Below are 17,216 nucleotides of genomic sequence, written 5' to 3'. Positions count from 1 at the left end.
GCCTATTTTTAAAATATCTTGGATATGGATATCACAATGATTTCCTCATGTGGTAAATACTTTATTTTCCTTGTAATTATATATGGCTTGCCAAAAAATTGGTGTAAATCTCTCGTGTAGACGAGAGAAGTAAAGTGTAGCCTATAGGTCTTACTGTGCGGCCAAACACGCGCCCTTAAAATAGCGTCTGAATACGCGCCACAGACTCTACACAATGCGCCTCTGATATTAGACTAGGTTTTTTCTGGTCTACGGCGCACTGTTGTTTTGAAACTGCAAAATACCACCAAGGAAGACTTGCGCCTGAGAAACGCCTTCTCTGTTCAGCCCAGCCCATTTCGGCGCAAGTTCATTTCGACGCGCGCCTCTGGAGGGAAAATCACGCTGTGCGCCGGGTGCAAAATAGGAATGATCAAGGGCGTAACCATGGTATAGACATTGGGGGGGTCCAAATAAAAAATCTCCTAGATAAAACCTATTATTTTTCCTGTTACCCAGCAAAACTAGGGGGGTCAGGGGGCATGCTCCCCCATAAGATTTTTTTTGAAAATATCCTTTTAAATAGTGTCCTCTAGTGGGTTTTTAGAAAAATTAACACATTTATAACAATAAAAATGTTGAAGACATCTGCTTAGATAGGTGCTAATTATACTTTAGCATGATAGGGATTTGCAGCTCAAGTGAGTAGGTTAACGTTGTAGGCTAGAGTTCACTAGCTAGTTATAGCTGGCGGAGCTACTGAGTAGGCAGGATTCAAGAGAGCAACGACATCTACCATTTGCTCGTGATGATTTAACAATTTAGTTTCTTTTACTATTTGAAACTTCATGTGCTTTACCTTTATATCCAGCATCTGGTTATGGCAGCTTTAACCAGCTTGGGTCAGGTCTCCTAAGTCTGTTTACTAGACGTTATCACTGACTGCACGCTAGCGAGGCTCACTCACGACCAAATCCGTGCACTTGCCACAATAATCTCATACAGGCGGGAGTCCTGTGCTTCTCGGGACTATTTTATTTCTAACTCTTAAAATTAAACAAAATAAGTTCACTAAATCGGTTGCAAGGTGCCCCTGGTTTATGATCTATCATTTTATATTCTGATTTTATGAGGCTACACGTTTTATCTGCTTACACATTAAGCTCGGTATCAACTTCCTTACTGTCTGGAAAAGTGTTAGGTAACCATGACAACGCAGAACGACGCAAGGTGGATTCAAACAAATTCACACAAGTGAGGAGGGTGGAATCACACGCTTATATTTTTCTTAACAAACGGAAATACATTGAAAATAAATAGGACATAACGGGAGACCGATCCATTGACAGGGTTCATAAAAGGAGAACAAATATTTAACATAATTTCTGTTGTATATTGGGGGGGACAGATTGGTACTTTCTCAGTATTGGGGGGGACACGTCCCCCCCAAAGAATGCGTGGTTACGCCCTTGGGAATGATACATGCGTCGGTGACAATGTCAATTGCGCTGGGTGCAAGATAGGGCCCGCTGAGGTATACCGGATATTGTCAAACCCACAGCCGCGTCACAACCGGAAACAGGCGCCATTGCTATGCACCTAGCGAATACTGCCCAGTAGGCTCAGTATTTTTGCACTTTTTCACCATACTATTCCAAGAGTCTTAAAGTAAAATAAAATGACAGAAAGGAATTGACACTGAATATGAGATACCTTGAGCTGAAAGGGAACCTTTATATAGAGTAGGCTAAATCTGGAAGGAGAGAAAAGGCCAGAGGTATTTCTAAGTCAGTGGTTCTCAACCGGGGGTACGCGTACCCCTGGGGGTACGTGAAGGTAGTCCAGGGGGTACGTGAGATTTTTTAAAGATATATTTAAAATTAGCCTCCATTCAAAAATCCGTTAAAAATAGTTATTATACGGCTCTTCAGAATGTTCCTAAAAATTCTGTTGATTTGTATCCATATGTGGGTTAAATGTCTGCGTTCACAGGTTTGTAATTTCTTGATTCACACTGCGAAAAGTTTATGACCGCTGCCATTGGAAACAGGTTTTTTGCTTCTTTCATTCATTCCGCAAGTATCCGGTTGGTACGCATTTGTGTGAAAAACATTTTTTTTCTTAGCGGAAATCACGAAATGGCAACAAACTCTTTAAAAAGAGGTATTATGGAGGAATGTCTTCTATCGTTTTGGCAAGTAACTGTATTATAAGCGCAATTGTTTTCGCGAAAACATGGGACCTGAACACACACAACTCCTGCTGCACACAGAAGTGCGTTGGCGCTCTCGAGGGAGAATACTCAAACGGCTGTGGGAATTATGATCTGAAGTACACACCTTTATGATTGAGCACAGATCACCGCATGCCACACAGTTGCAAATATGTGCTATCTGGCAGATGTATTCAGCAAACTGAACGAACTGAATATATCTGCAGGGAAAGGACACCAGCATTTTAAAACTGTATGACAAGGTGGGAGGCTTCCTGAAGAAAGCAGAGCTGTGGAGAAGAGCCTCTGCACAGGGGAATATTACCTGCTTTCCTCAGATGGATGATTTTCTCTCTAGTGAGGATGTGGACAGAGCTCCAGTCAAGTTGGACATCGTGGGACATTTGACGAATTTGGTTAAAACATTTAATTTTCAATTTCCTACTTTCCTGATATGGAGGATAAGTCTACACAGCTGGATTGGGTGAAAACCCCATTTCTCCTGTCCGAAGCAAGTGGAAGTAAGCTACCTGTCACTAATCTGGAAACACTCCTGGAAGTGTCATCTGACCGTGGCCTCCAGATGAAGTTTGCCACATCCACACTCACACAGGAGCAACCTGACCCGGGAGAGAGCGCTTTGGAGCAGCTACCCTTTGCCTCCACATATTTATGTGAGGCCTCTTTCTCTGCAATGACTGATCAAAACAAAGCAGAGAAACAGACTGTGCAGAAGAGCTTGATCACAGCAGTTGTCTCCCTGTCACCAAGACTGACAAAGATTTTCAGTGAAGCACAAGCACAAGTTTCTTACTAAAATGTAATTGCAAACACCCTCAGTTCAATGCAACAATGTTCAATCTTCAGTGTTGACAGTTTAATAAATCAGACAATGATGGCATAGCGCTGTGTATTACATATTTTTTTTCAATCAAAAATGCTTTGCGCTGGTTAGGGGGTACTTGGCTCAAAAAATATTTCACAGGGGGTACATCACTGAAAAAAGGTTGAGAACCACTGTTCTAAGTAACTGTAGTAAGGTGTGTGCTGAAGGTACATCTTTTTATTCTTATTTAAAATAACATTTGCTGATTATTTCAGCCAATTGTTGAAAACATCTGAACCTAATATTTCACATCCTCCATGTCTACCGATTCCTCTCTTCATCTTCTTCGCTACCTTTGCTTCACGTTTTGAAAACTGCATATCTGTATCTCCCCTAGTGTCAGCATGGCTTCCAGCAGTTATCAGACCCTCCAGGATTCCGCGATGTCACGATCGCGCCAATTCACGCGAATTCAGCGCAACGTAGCAATTTTAACACATCACCGCAACTTTCCCGCAAATTTGACAAATCATTGTCGTCTCCCACAACTTTCTCCTGCCCTGCAGACACTAGCAGAGTTCTAATCCATTGTAAACAATGAGAATGGCTACACCAGGCATGGAAATTAAACGCAGTTTAATGTGTAGGCTGATATATTCATAACATTTTATTCAGTCTTACTTGTGGTCCTTTTGTAATTCCAACAGATGCACTTCATTGTGGATAAGTAAATCCTATGTACTGTTCCCCCTATCTGTTTAGGATAACGTAGCATAACTAGCTATGTTTCTAGATAACTGTCTAACAGCTGTTGCCATTCCCACGAGACGAACATTTGAATGATGTCAAAATAAAAGTCCTGTGTTCGTTTCCATAACAACTGTTGAAAATTATCATTGTCAAACATCATTGTCAAACAGTGCCATGGTGGTCATAGAGCAGAATTGCAGCTACAATTGTCACTAGGCCTGTGCGCAGGGATGGGTATCATGTAAGGTCAAGCATGAAAACCAGAGTGCAGGTGCAGGGCAGTGGAAAGTTACAAAGCAGTTAGGAGTGGGTCACCCATTTACACCCACACTCACACACACTTATACATACACACACATACAGAGATACACTTACACATACACACACATGCATATGTACACTTCTATATACACACATACACGCACACACACATACACACATTCAAACAAACACTCAATTACACATACACATACACACACACAGATTCACACACACCTACACACATGGATACACAACCATTCAAATACACACACACGATGAGGCCTTTCAAGGCCAGACATAGCCTTTCATCATGTGATAACCAAGAAAATTGGCAGGAGGATCTTTCCTCCCCAAAGCAAAAGTACCCTCGCAACAGGTGAGCGAGAATATTCTGAGTGGCTAATAATGAGGATAAAATGTGTGAAAGTATAAGGGAATATTCTGATTGGGTCATTTTTAGATAAGGTGATGACCATGATGCATAAACTGACGAATTATGAGTATAAAAGACAATGCATTGGGTCTTAGAATTCAGAGTTTGCCCGGGGACCCCCACTCTCATATTTGGATGATCTGTCTGCAGGATTGAATAAAACTTCAGTTTATCGGACTCCGGACTTCTGACTCTGATTGAATATTATCTCTACGTTTTTGGAAACAGTTGTAAATTCGCTACAACACAACAACACAAACAATATACATTTTCTGACCTAAATAAGCAGAGGGCAGAACAGCCTTTTATGCTACATTTTTGTAGTACTGGTAATCTTTTGTTTGGCATGTTGGTAAGGATATTTAGAGGACCATTTATCAACGGTTTGGTTCTTTAGAGAATGTTTGTTAATATATTATTTATTTTTCAACAAAGAACTCAATTGTAATTACAAAGAGGGAAATAAGCAACTTTTTATCGCAACGTTCACTTGATCCCACAATTTAATCGCAACAAACTTTTTGGAAAAGCCCCCGCGAAATCAGTAATTTTAGGCCACAACTATCACAAAAAAGGCCCTCAAAATCCTGGGGGGACTGAGTTATGTTTTCAGTAAAGACCTGTAGAATTGCACTGCTGTGCACACAGATGCAGTTGTAGACTTTCCTCTGCTGCCCCCCCCCTCCTTCAACTTGCAGTAATATTCTCTTCATTCCTCTGGTATATAGTCCAGCTTATATAGGAAGAACCACATGAAGTGGGGAAGAAAGGATTTGTAAACGACAGTATTTTATGTGTCCTGTGTTGAAACATGAAGGCTACAGCATGCAGGTTATAAAACTGTTTTGGGGGTCTTGATTGAAGGTACTGCATGGGTCCCTGGTGGAGAGGACCTGGAGTGGGTTATTATTGTGGTTGTTTTTTTCTCATGGTGATGAACATACACTATGGGTTTCCCATCATATACATTAATGCACATGTTGTTAAATGCACATACATACACACACAGAATATCAAACATAGGCTTACGTATACCTACACACACACACATACCCACACACACATTCCTCTCTGCTGCTGCTGTCAGATGTGTCATCTCACCAGCTCCAGTGCTAATTACCCACCAGCTGGGGCCAGTTTCTTTGTTTCTATATCTCTGACTCTTTTCTTTCCCCCTTTTATCCTATCTCCATCTCCCTCTTTCTTTCTTTCTTTCTTTCTATCTTCTGCCCAATTTATGTCCATCTCTTTTTTCTCCATTTTCCTCTGTCCATCCTCTCACACACACACACATGTCCATCCTCTCACACACACACACATGTATCCTGAATCATGAATTTTAATTTATCAGTTATGAATATTGAATAATAGGTCAAATAAGTCATATTTACAAAATCCTGTTATTCCATTAAGAAATGTCAGCTCTGCGTTTTGAGCAGAGAGGAGAGATCATGTTGCTTTATTTATTGATGGACTGCACAGTTCGAAATCCCAGATCTCTCTTTCACCTACACAAACAGACAGACACACACACTCTCTCTCTCTCTCTCTTTCTCTCTCTCAAACACACACACACACATGCACACACACCTTATTCTCACAGCATAATTCCGTCTGCCCTGTAACTCTCTACGTTCCCTCACAACACCAACATCATTGGTCTTGGTGTCGGCCTCAAGTTGCTGGCTTGTTATGAGTGTAATAAATGTCTGCCAGGTCCTGTAATGCTCCTTGAGGCGGCTTCAGACTCGGTTTAACCCTTTATCTCACCAATAAAAACTCATGCAGAATCATTACAGGCAACACATGAAGAAATTAGAGACAAAAGCATGGTGTAATGAGGAGAAGATGATGATGTATGGTGAGGGGGGCAATATGAACATACAGCTATAGAAATGCAAAATAAAAAAGTATTTCATTTTTATCACTCCACCTTCCCCCACACACAGACACATGTGTACGAAGATACTCCTCATACCAGTAATGAACTACACTGTAGTATACAAATAAAGGATAGCTCTACTTATTCCCAGTTTGTAATGGGTGGCCATGTTTGTGTTGACATGATCAGAATCTGCACTAGAGGCAGATGTAGCACCCTGAGAGTCGCTTGATGCTGATGTTGCTGTCGTGGTGGAGGGGTGCTTGATGTTGCTGCTGTCGTCGTGGTGGAGGGGTGCTAGATGCTGATGTTGTCGTGGTGGAGGGGTGCTTGATGTTGCTGCTGTTGTCGTGGTGGAGGGGTGCTTGATGCTGATGTTGTTGTGCTGGTGGAGGGGTGCTTGATGCTGATGTTGTCGTGGTGGAGGGGTGCTTGATGCTGTTTTTGTCGTGGTGGAGGGGTGCTTGATGTTGCGGATGTTGTCGTGGTGGAGGGGTGCTTGATGCTGATGTTGTCGTGGTGGAGGGGTGCTTGATGCTGATGTTGTCGTGGTTGAGGGGTGCTTGATGCTGATGTTGTCGTGGTGGAGGGGTGCTTGATGCTGATGTTGTCGTGGTGGAGGGGTGCTTGATGCTGATGTTGTTGTGGTGGTGGAGTGGTGCTTGATGTTGCTGCTGTTGTCATGGTGGAGGGGTGCTTGATGCTGATGTTGTCGTGGTGGAGGGGTGCTTGATGTTGCTGCTGTTGTCGTGGTGGAGGGGCGCTTGATACTGATCTTGTTGCCATCTTAGTTGTAAGTCAGGATGCAGTCAGCTCCTCAATTGCTAACCATGACATCTCCCCTGGTCTTATATGTTACCTTCTCTGGCTCCTCCCACTTTCCTAGATCTCTGTTGTTACCTCATACCACTCATGTTATGTTCCTTTGCCTCTCCTTCACCTCTCTCTCTCTCTCCCTCTCTCTAGAAGGAGGGCTCAAATGAAGTACTACCTGTGTGTTAGTATTTGTGCTTGTTAAGAATTGAGCCCGTGACTTATAGTGTTATAGCCTTGTTGCTCTGGGTCACATTCTACCAGCTGAGGTACAAATATGACAGCAGCAAGCCTCCTAAATCCATCTGGAATCCTGATAATCTTGGTTGTGGGCAGAATCAAGGCCATTCCCTGGACCCAAGGCCCGCAAAATGTCTCCAGTGAGCCCGGCGTGCGAATGGGGTCAGGGAGTGTGTCGCCCTGGTGTCACGGCTGTGGGTGCTGCAGTGAATCAGCACATTTGGATTACGGAGGGATAGGGGGATTAAGGCTAGGGCTTTCAATCTCATTGTCTTTCGCATGTTGCCTGTGTTGTTGTAGGGGAAACACAGAGCCTTAACATCTGGAGTTCATTTTGTAGATCTGTCAACCATGTACATACAGTATGTGGTGAATAGTTGTGTGTGTGTGTGTGTGTGTGTGTGTGTGTGTGTGTGTGTGTGTGTGTGTGTGTGTGTGTGTGTGTGTGTGTGTGTGTGTGTGTGTGTATGGGTGGGCAAACAACCACACTGACAGAAGCATTGCAGTCCATTTCTTCTCAGTAAATTTACAAACTTTATTTTTTTCCCGCAATTATTTATTATTTAGGAAACTATGGATATCTAAATGCATCCACATCCAACAAAGATTTTGCATTTTTTTTCACACACTCACACTCGCACGCATAACATACCTCCGGAAGAAAAAAGGAAGGAAAAACTTGCCAAGAGCATTTACAACAAAGATCAATTATACATCAACTCCGGTGTGAGCCTACAACACTCACACCAGAGAAGAGCCCGAGGGTGGGGGTATGTAGTAAGTGGAGGGGGTATTAAGTGCAAACATTAGGAGGGGTATGTGTGTGTGGGGGTATCACTCTCCTGCTTCCTCTCTTATCAATCACACTATTGACCAGTCATCACCCGCTGGGAGAGGCTGGAGCGTATATTTACACATCTATCAACACAGAAATGCATGGATTTAAACTGGAGGGCAAAGGGGAGAGAACCAACAACTGAAACAAGAAAATAACAAAACTCTGAATGTGTTTCTTATCTTATTTCTTCCTCTGCGTTCTTGACGACTCAAACAGCATGAGTCATGGTTTAAACATACAGTAATCAGCAGCGTGTGGCTATTCACATGTCATCATATGTACACACGGTTGGAGACCGAATCTTTCCACGCAAACCAGTCATGGTGAAACTATGTAACAGACCCTGGGTAGGAAGGTTGTGTAGAATTGTGCTTGCCCGTGTCTGTCTGCAAGCATGTGTGTGTCTGTATGTGATTACTGTACACATAATCCTCAAATTCCCCTTTAGCTGTTTTGACTGGAGTATTTATTACAGTGAAATCCCTGGCGAGGTCTGAAGCTCTACACATGTCAGAGGGAGGGAAGAACGAGGGAAAGAAGAGAGCGGGAGAGAGAGAGTCTGAGCACAGAAGGTGATAGAAGAGATAGGTATTTAATGAACTGGAACCTCCGGTAATTCTATCCAGAGTGTATTTCAGGCTAGCAAACCCTACACCTCACTGCACTGCAGAAGGGTTCCTCCTGTGGGCTGGTAAGGGAGAGTGCTGAGTTGAGAATAGCTGAGAATGTGTGACACACCCAGCTGGCCTTAGGTTGTCAAGAGTAGTATATTATCTATGGAGAAGTATCTGTCGCTGCATAAGCTTTCCAAAACCATACCGATTCAAGTTGATTTTCTGAACAACTGGGACCAGACACAGAGAGTACAGTAGGTAGAAGATTCAGTTCAGAAGGCAATAGGTTTTTAACAACCTGCTATGCTCCATTTTGGGACCATTTGGGGCCTGCCTGTACCCTTTAATTTTAGGACCTGTAGCTTTGGGGAAGTCTACCCAAAAAATACTATATGTGTCTATCTATACCCAAACATATACACAAATCTAAACTTTCCGACTCATTCAGTTCCAGTCTCTCTCTGTCACACACACACACACACACTCTCTCTCTCTCTCTCTCTCTCTCTCTCACACACACATACACACAGCACGTGACCTATGGTGCAGTACAGACAACCACTGTCAGTGTGGGTAGTCAGTGGGAGAGAGAGGGGAGTGCTAAAACCCAGTCCTGCACACGACCACAGAGCTAAATATACTGTGCAGGCTGGCCTTTCAGCTTTCTTCCACCCCTCCTTCGGTCTGAGGTACAGACTTTAGGGTGAATAGGAAAGTCCTTTTTAGCCTAAAAATATCAGTTTAGTTTGGGTTTGGTAATGGTTTCCTCAGAGCAGTTTGACTTGTGCTGCGTGTGATTAAGAACTGGAACCAGTAGGTGGCTGTGGCCTGAGTCTACAACCAAAGTCTATCACTAGTTTTGTTTCCCCCCATTTTTTAATTTTCTTTATTTTCTAACATTGAGCTTATTGTATGGTATTTGTATTTAGTACGGTAATGAATGTTACCTGACTGTATCATTACAGAGAATTCATCAGCAAAAAAGTCTGCGCTTTCCCCTCAGGATGGTTATTTCAGAAGTCTTTTCGACACTTCACTGGTTCCTCCAAAACGTCAGAGAACCCTATCCCTCGCTGGCACTAAATAGTTCTTTGGCTATCACTGTCACTCATATTTCAGATTTGTGTAACCCTTTACGTGCACAAAGATCCCCCCACTGGGTGGTCCCAAGTGGGACTAAGATAACACGAGTAGCCCTTGAAGATCGCTCCAGTCTAGCAGAGCATCCAGATCTTTCTGCCATGACAGAAGAACCTGATCCTTCGCAGCTCGCCTCCCCTTGCATTCCTTTCCTCTGACCTGCTACTGGTTAAAATTAGCATCTTTCATAGCTCCATCAAAGGTATAATTGTTCATCTCTGGGGCAGGAAGAGAGGGGGGTGAAGTAGCTATTTTTTAAGAACCAGCTCCACCATCACTACCACCACCCACAGGCCGCTGCTCTGCCCTCCCACTGGCTCTCGGTCCTCCTGTAATTGTCTCCAGTGAAACAGCTGAACAGGCTCCAGAGAGAAACATTCCACTTTGTTTTTCATTTGTGGTGGAAATTTACCGCCGAACTGTGCGGGACATGTGATTTCTCGTGCCTTCAGAGGCCAGGGCCAGCATTTCTCCCTTCAGCACGCACACACACAATCACACTCACACACACACACACACACACATGAACGGTGTGTGTTTGGCTAGCCATGCCTTTTTTACCAGGCTCTCAGGGACGTATAAATATTTATTTTCTTCCATCTGAGGACCGAAACAGCAGGTCTATTGTTTGTCAACCTGATGAAGGGTTAAGACCTTCCATGCGGTCACACTAGGCCCGTGCCTACAAAGAATGTGAATTAAATAAACAACCGAAAACATTCCAAATTAAATTAGAGAGAGAAGGGGGGGGGGGGGGGGGGGATGTTGCTCACATACGCTTAATTAAAGATCGAAAAAGGATAAAAGTTGAACTCTCTGACATGTCCATGGTGATCGTCCTGGTCCTGGACAAAGATGTTCACCATCACAGAAAGGGTAGGAAGAAGAAAAAAGACCACGTGTGCTCTTCATGCTCTCATCTTTAAAAGCCTTTAAAAGTTAAAAAAAAAACATCCCTGCACGGAAAATTGTACACAGTATAAGTCTCTGCTTTTCAGCACGGTTTAGTATTGCTGCTCACATCATGCTGAGTTTGAGGCCAGCATAGTCCAGTGTGCGGAGTCAAGGCCTGGAGAGGACCCTGTGGAGACCCAAAGGCCAGGAGAGGACCCTGTGGCGATCCAGACCATGAGGAGACATCACTCTTACAGCAGTCCAAATCCCAGCAAAGATCATACGAAGCACAAGAGATAATCCACTCAGAGGGAGAAAACCGTCTGCAGTCTTGAGTCACTGGAAGGAGAACAGTGATTGATTGGGGGTGGGACAGATGATGCTGGAGGAGAACAGTGATTGATTGGGGTTGGGACAGCTGGGGGGCGTTGGGTCAGAAGAGTCCAGGAGCACGCTCAGATGATCCCCTTGACGAAGCTGGTGTCCAGGTGCACGATGAGCACGCGGAGAAAGGACATCTCCTTGCGCGTGTTCTCGAAGATGATGCGGGGGTCGTCCGACTGGCAGCGCAAGCAGTTAGGAGCCATCACCATGGCCAGGTTGTTCACATCCATCTTAGTCTTACTCACATTCACTGGCTGGGCAAAGACCTGCATGAATCAGAAAGAGAGAGAGAGGGCGAGAGAGAAAGAAAAGGTAGGGTGTGTCAATTAATGTGCTGTTAAATTGCTTTCTATTCTTTGCATTGAAGAGAGAGAGAGAGAGAGAAAGGGAGGGAGAAAGTGCTGTGTGTTCTGAGTGTTGTGTGGGAAGTGCTGTCTGTAGTGGGTTCTATTTGAACACCACCACAGTGGCAGTAAAGCCAGGGCCACTGGAGGCTGAGATCACAACATCTGGTCTCTTTGCTTTTCTTCTCAATTGCTTGTTACTCACTTCCTTCTCAACCTGCCCCACCTCACACACACACACACACACACACATGCACACCAGCATGTACACAAACCCATGCAGACACACACACACATAGAAACACGCACCACCGGTGTGTTCTGGTTGTCTCTCTGCTTGTGTGGTCAGATGTGAGCTCTCTGGCACTTTTCCTGTGATCCCCACATCTAGTCATTTGTCAGCTGAAGACTGCTTGGGACCTCTCATTAACCACATTATAGTCATTACTCACACACAGGCACGCACTGACCTGTGCTGTTCTGCAGCATTTCTCACTATCTTGTGTGTGTGTGTGTGTGTGTGTGTGCGTGCTTGTGTGTGCGTGTGCACTTATGTGTGTGCGTGTGCAATTATGTGTGTGTGTGTGTGTGCGTGCGTGTCCACTTATGCACGTGTGTGTGTGTTTGAGTGTGTTACCTGTAAGAAGTTGATGAAGTAGCAGAGCACCAGTCTGCTGAGCTCCGGTAGAGACTGCACCACGCTTATGGCTGCCTCTGGGTCCTCGTAGTTGGTGATGCACTGCTTATAGAAGCTCTGAGGGATCACCGGCTCCTCCAGCTCACGGTACCACAGCTTCAACAGGGAGGCTACCATAGAGAGAGGAAGGGAGAGATTAGAGTGAGACTGCATGGTTAAAAACAGACTGACTGGCTGTTTGAAACACACCAACACCATTCTCCATGCGCCGTAATGGTGGGCTATCTGATGCCATGAGGTTTACTTACAATAATCATACAATAATACAATAATGTTACTTTTGCCTTTGTACTTCCCAATGTCAACTTTAATATTTCTCAACTCAACCGCACTCTCTCTCACCTGGCACATTAGGATCTGAGAGGTTCTCCGGAATTTTCCACTGATCCACCTGAAGCTTGAGGGCGTTGACCTCGTCAATGTCTCCCGGTACCCTGTGATGTGAGCGTGGACATTAGTCACACAAATACTGAGACAGTTCAATCTCATGCCATCTGTCTCCAGTGTCCACCTGTCATTTCTGACATGTAACCACCAGGTGGTGCTGGTTCAACTGAGACACTGGTATGGCTTTAGTATGACCCCGGTGTGGTCCACACACACACACACACAGAACAAAAACACACACGCAAGTCTGTGAGTGAATCCATGTGACCCCGAGACCATGGTCATACTATCCCTTCGAAAACTTAATTATAACGGACGGTTGACCATGTGTGTATATGTGTGTGCGCATGAGCTGTGTGTGTGTTGACAAGGTTGAGTTGAGCTGCTCAAGGTATTGCCTTACATGCCAAGTGTAAACATGCGGGAAACTTGAGCGATGAGCCATGAGGACAACGCCGATCACACACAGACACACAAACACCAAAAAAAGAAAACAAGGAGGGGAAAGAAAAACAGAGACAGCAGACACAAGGCACGTTTGGAAAATAAACGGTCAGAAATGAATTTCCTGGCAATTTCCACGTCACACTTGGAAGGCCAGGGACGTCAAATTTGAAGAACGACAAAAAAAAAAAAAGCAAGGTAGGCGGACATGGAGAAATGTGTTTATCTCTGCTCCCACTCTCTCTCTCTCTCTCTCTCTGGAGGGAGGGAGGGAGGGAGGGAGGTCAGACAGGCCTGCTATCTGGTCAGTGGCTGGTGCCGCTTTAGTAGCGGGGCACATCCTGTGGCACAATAGCTGGTGATTAACAGTCTTGTCTTGACACACACATGCACACACTCGGCATGGGACCTATCTGTGGGTGTGGGTTGTCAGCAGCCCCTTTTAAACAGAGATCCTGCTATATTAGTGTTAAGAAGACCTCATGAAGGAGGCTTTTTTTGTTTACACTGAACCAACATTTAACAATGCCACCTTCAGGAAAAACTTGGAACTTGGGATATTTCAACATTTTTTTTAATTATTATTATTATTAAAAATCTTTTTAAATATGCCAGAAGAGGCAGTGTGTCTCTAAAAAAACAAAGTTGACAACATTATTGTAATATGTAATATTGATGATTGCATCATTATTGATACCATTTGGCTTGTACTCATTAAAGTCAGAGCTGGGAGATATCATGTCAGATGCTCTGAATCCAGAGTGGTCTCGAATGCACCATAGCGTCCGCGTCGTGAATATACTAACCTTCCTCTTACTTTCAAAAACAATGACAGGTGAACTTGTGACAGCGGGCTCTTGCAAGCCGTGCACATTTATAGACATGTTCAGACTCAAGCAAAGTTAGTGTGCCTTATATACATCATATATTTATGCTTATCAAGTCGAATTTGTGTGTTCTGACAACACAGTAGTCTTGCTTCGCTTTGGTTGGCTGCTAGGCTGCATCACACCCCCATCCTGCCATACCGGCTCTCCCTATTACACAGATGTTGATCGGGCTCTGTGACTACCGTCTGTTGCCTGCTTAAAGACGGAACAACCCATTCTGTGTTTATACCTTTTATACAGAATGGCAAGGCGGAATATAGGTGCAGGTCCTGTCTGCATAAAAGGGACTAGTGAGTGTGTGGGGGAGAGAGTGGCGAGTGCAAAATGTCCTCCTAAATGTACTTCTACAGATTTACAAACTAGATGTGGACGTCCTGTAAACAGCACTCTCACTTTCACCTCAGTATACACACGTTTTAAATGGTCTGTCCTACTCTATCATTAACACACTCACACATGTAAATACACACACACACAAACACACATATATGCACATAAACAAGAACCAGACATACACACACACACACAAACACACATACAGTATATGCACATACACAATAACCATACATACATGGATATCTTCACTCCCTTCCAAGTGAGCACTCTTTCCCTCTCTCTCATTACTGTACACATGCACCCCTAAGCACACACAGATGTATTTATGTGTTTATGCTGCAAACAACAACACACACACACACACATATACTCCACATCCAGCCAGGCCCAGCTCTATGTTTACACTACCGTGCCCAGGAATAAAGCGCCTGTAATTGAGGGATGCATCTCAGTGAGACGTGACTGGGCCCAAACAAGTAGCGTTCACTCTCTCTAGCCTCTGATTGAGGTCGAGAGGAACCTTAAAGGTCTTCTGGTTCTCCTTCTCAAGTAGCGTTCACTCTCTTTAGCCTCTGATTGAGGTCGAGAGGAACCTTAAAGGTCTTCTGGTTCTCCTTCTCAAGTAGCGTTCACTCTCTCTAGCCTCTGATTGAGGTCGAGAGGAACCTTAAAGGTCTTCTGGTTCTCCTTCAAGTAGCGTTCACTCTCTCTAGCCTCTGATTGAGGTCGAGAGGAACCTTAAAGGTCTTCTGGTTCTCCTTCTCAAGTAGCGTTCACTCTCTCTAGCCTCTGATTGAGGTCGAGAGGAACCTTAAAGGTCTTCTGGTTCTCCTTCTCAAGTAGCGTTCACTCTCTCTAGCCTCTGATTGAGGTCGAGAGGAACCTTAAAGGTCTTCTGGTTCTCCTTCTCATGTTCTTAGAGATGCTGGCCTTTGAGATGTCACGCAGTTGATCTCTGTAATTGTATTTGGAACAAATGTCAAACAGATTAATGCTTGTTTGAATGGACATTCTGTGTGTGTTTCCACGTGTGTGTTTCTGTGTGAGTGTGTCTGTGTGTGTGTGGGACCACCCAGCGGACTGCATGGGCTTCAAAATCTGCAGGGGTAGAGGAACACCCAGCTCAGCATGCCGTGGCTCTGGGAAATGGGGTGGAATCAAAGGCAGCCACAGGAACAGAGAGGTGACTAATTAACCCCTTGCGCTTTAAAGACCCGAGTGTGTTTGTTTGGGTAATTAACGCAGCCAGACATCAGAGGAACAGAACACACACACACACACTCGAAAACCTGGTCCCCTCTTCCTCCCTGGGCCAGTGAGAGGATGTGAAAGAGTGAGCGGGGTTCTCTCAGTATCCTCCAGTGCTCTCTGCTCTCTGTTTATGTCCAGTGCTGTGCTTGAGGGGTCGCTGAGAAGACAGAGTGGTGCTTCCTGGGCATTGTGATTCTGCGCTCTGTTAGAACACCTCCCTTCCTAACCTTACAAAAGACAATCCAAGACACGGCAGCTCTCCCTGCATGGAGTCGGCTCTCTCCTGGTGTGTGTTCCTGGTGTGGCCCCCTTCCTTTACTAGGCATGCATATCCTCACCTCGCATCACACGCAGTACTGCTGTTGAGTGCAGACACACATACACACACACACATCCACATTGACAAACAGACACATCGACACACGTTGCCCTCCTCACCTGAAGATGCCCTCGGTCTGTGCGCCACCCAGGGCCAGCACGTACTGTGAGAGCTGGACCTGCGCCCAGGGCAGCCTGCGCTCGGGGAACAGCTGGCTCTGCCGCTCCATGATCTCTTCCAGGGCGCTGCCGAACAGCGACGGCGTCACAATGCCGTTGCGCCCGTGGTCGATCTCCTCCAGGGTGGGCTTCCGCAGGCCCTGCAGGGAGCAGGGGAGAAGCCAGGGGTTAGTCATGGTTGGGGGGGGTGACGTTTGGGAGGTTCAGGGGTCAAACAGGAGATGACTAAAATGGTGCTGCACACACAGCAGTATTTGCCAGCTGACAAGACTCCTGAACCAGGAATTGGGACTAGGAGATGAAATGACTAGCTCAGAGTACGTATTACAATCATTACAGTCCTCCTGAGCTGACTGGACAACAAATTGCTTTTCTGTAGCGTTAGCCAGCTGATACCTGGACAGCCCACGGGGTGATAGCCGTCTGACCCCAGTATGCTGTGTGTCTCAGCTGAGCTGGACTAAAAATAGCTCCACCTCCAGGGCAGGCATCTGTGAGCGTGTGGAGATAGCGGTGGGACAAAAGATTACAGGGTGGAGGGCTGTCTGCGCTACCGCTACGCTAACTCTGATCTTCCAGTGCTCCCTCAGACCCTAACACTTTAGTTTAGGGACTTTATGGGTTCTAGGGAGGACACTGGGGCTGAGAGGTTGTTTGGAATCCCACCCATACATGCATACACACACACACACACACACACACACACACACTCAAAAACACACACACACACACACACTCTCCCCTCTCCAAAGCCCAGCCAAAGTTGCTCCCTTTTAGTTCCTTTTTTTCTTGTTTATTTCTTCCAAGCTTCTTTCAACCCCAGGTTTGGAGGGGTTGAACAGAGGCCAAAGTAGCTGTCTGCATAGATGAAGTGTCCCATCTCTACCCCTCACAGACTGACAGACAGACACACACACACACACACACACACACACACACATATACACACACACCTCAACTGTGCTTAGCAGATTAGTGTCTGGCTAACAGACTGCTGCGGAGGGACAGTGGCTGTGATTGCTAACACATGTTAGCTCTCCCGGAAAGCTCCACGCTCACCATGCTTCACAGCCACTGCTAACCTCGGGGGCTTCAATAACTCA

General features: G+C 45.2%; 1 protein-coding gene across 2 annotated transcripts in view; it reads right to left on the bottom strand.

The window, feature by feature from the left end:
* Positions 1-7,919: 7,919 nt before the first annotated feature.
* arhgap46b (Rho GTPase activating protein 46b) overlaps positions 7,920-17,216 on the bottom strand; it is an 89,750-nt gene continuing 80,453 nt past the window's right edge. For both annotated transcript variants that reach the window (XM_080854155.1, XM_080854156.1), the window contains 4 exons: positions 16,054-16,253; positions 12,650-12,741; positions 12,248-12,417; positions 7,920-11,532 (listed from right to left, as the gene is read on the bottom strand). In XM_080854155.1, coding sequence (XP_080710281.1) covers positions 11,338-11,532; positions 12,248-12,417; positions 12,650-12,741; positions 16,054-16,253 — 657 coding nt within the window. In that variant the 3' untranslated portion in view covers positions 7,920-11,337. The remainder of the gene's footprint in view (positions 11,533-12,247; positions 12,418-12,649; positions 12,742-16,053; positions 16,254-17,216) is intronic.

The sequence above is a fragment of the Sprattus sprattus genome (assembly GCF_963457725.1).
Source record: "Sprattus sprattus genome assembly, chromosome: 16".
Taxonomy (NCBI): domain Eukaryota; kingdom Metazoa; phylum Chordata; class Actinopteri; order Clupeiformes; family Clupeidae; genus Sprattus; species Sprattus sprattus.
The sequence above is the reverse complement of the archived record's forward strand: the minus strand, read 5'-3'. Positions and strand labels throughout refer to the sequence as shown.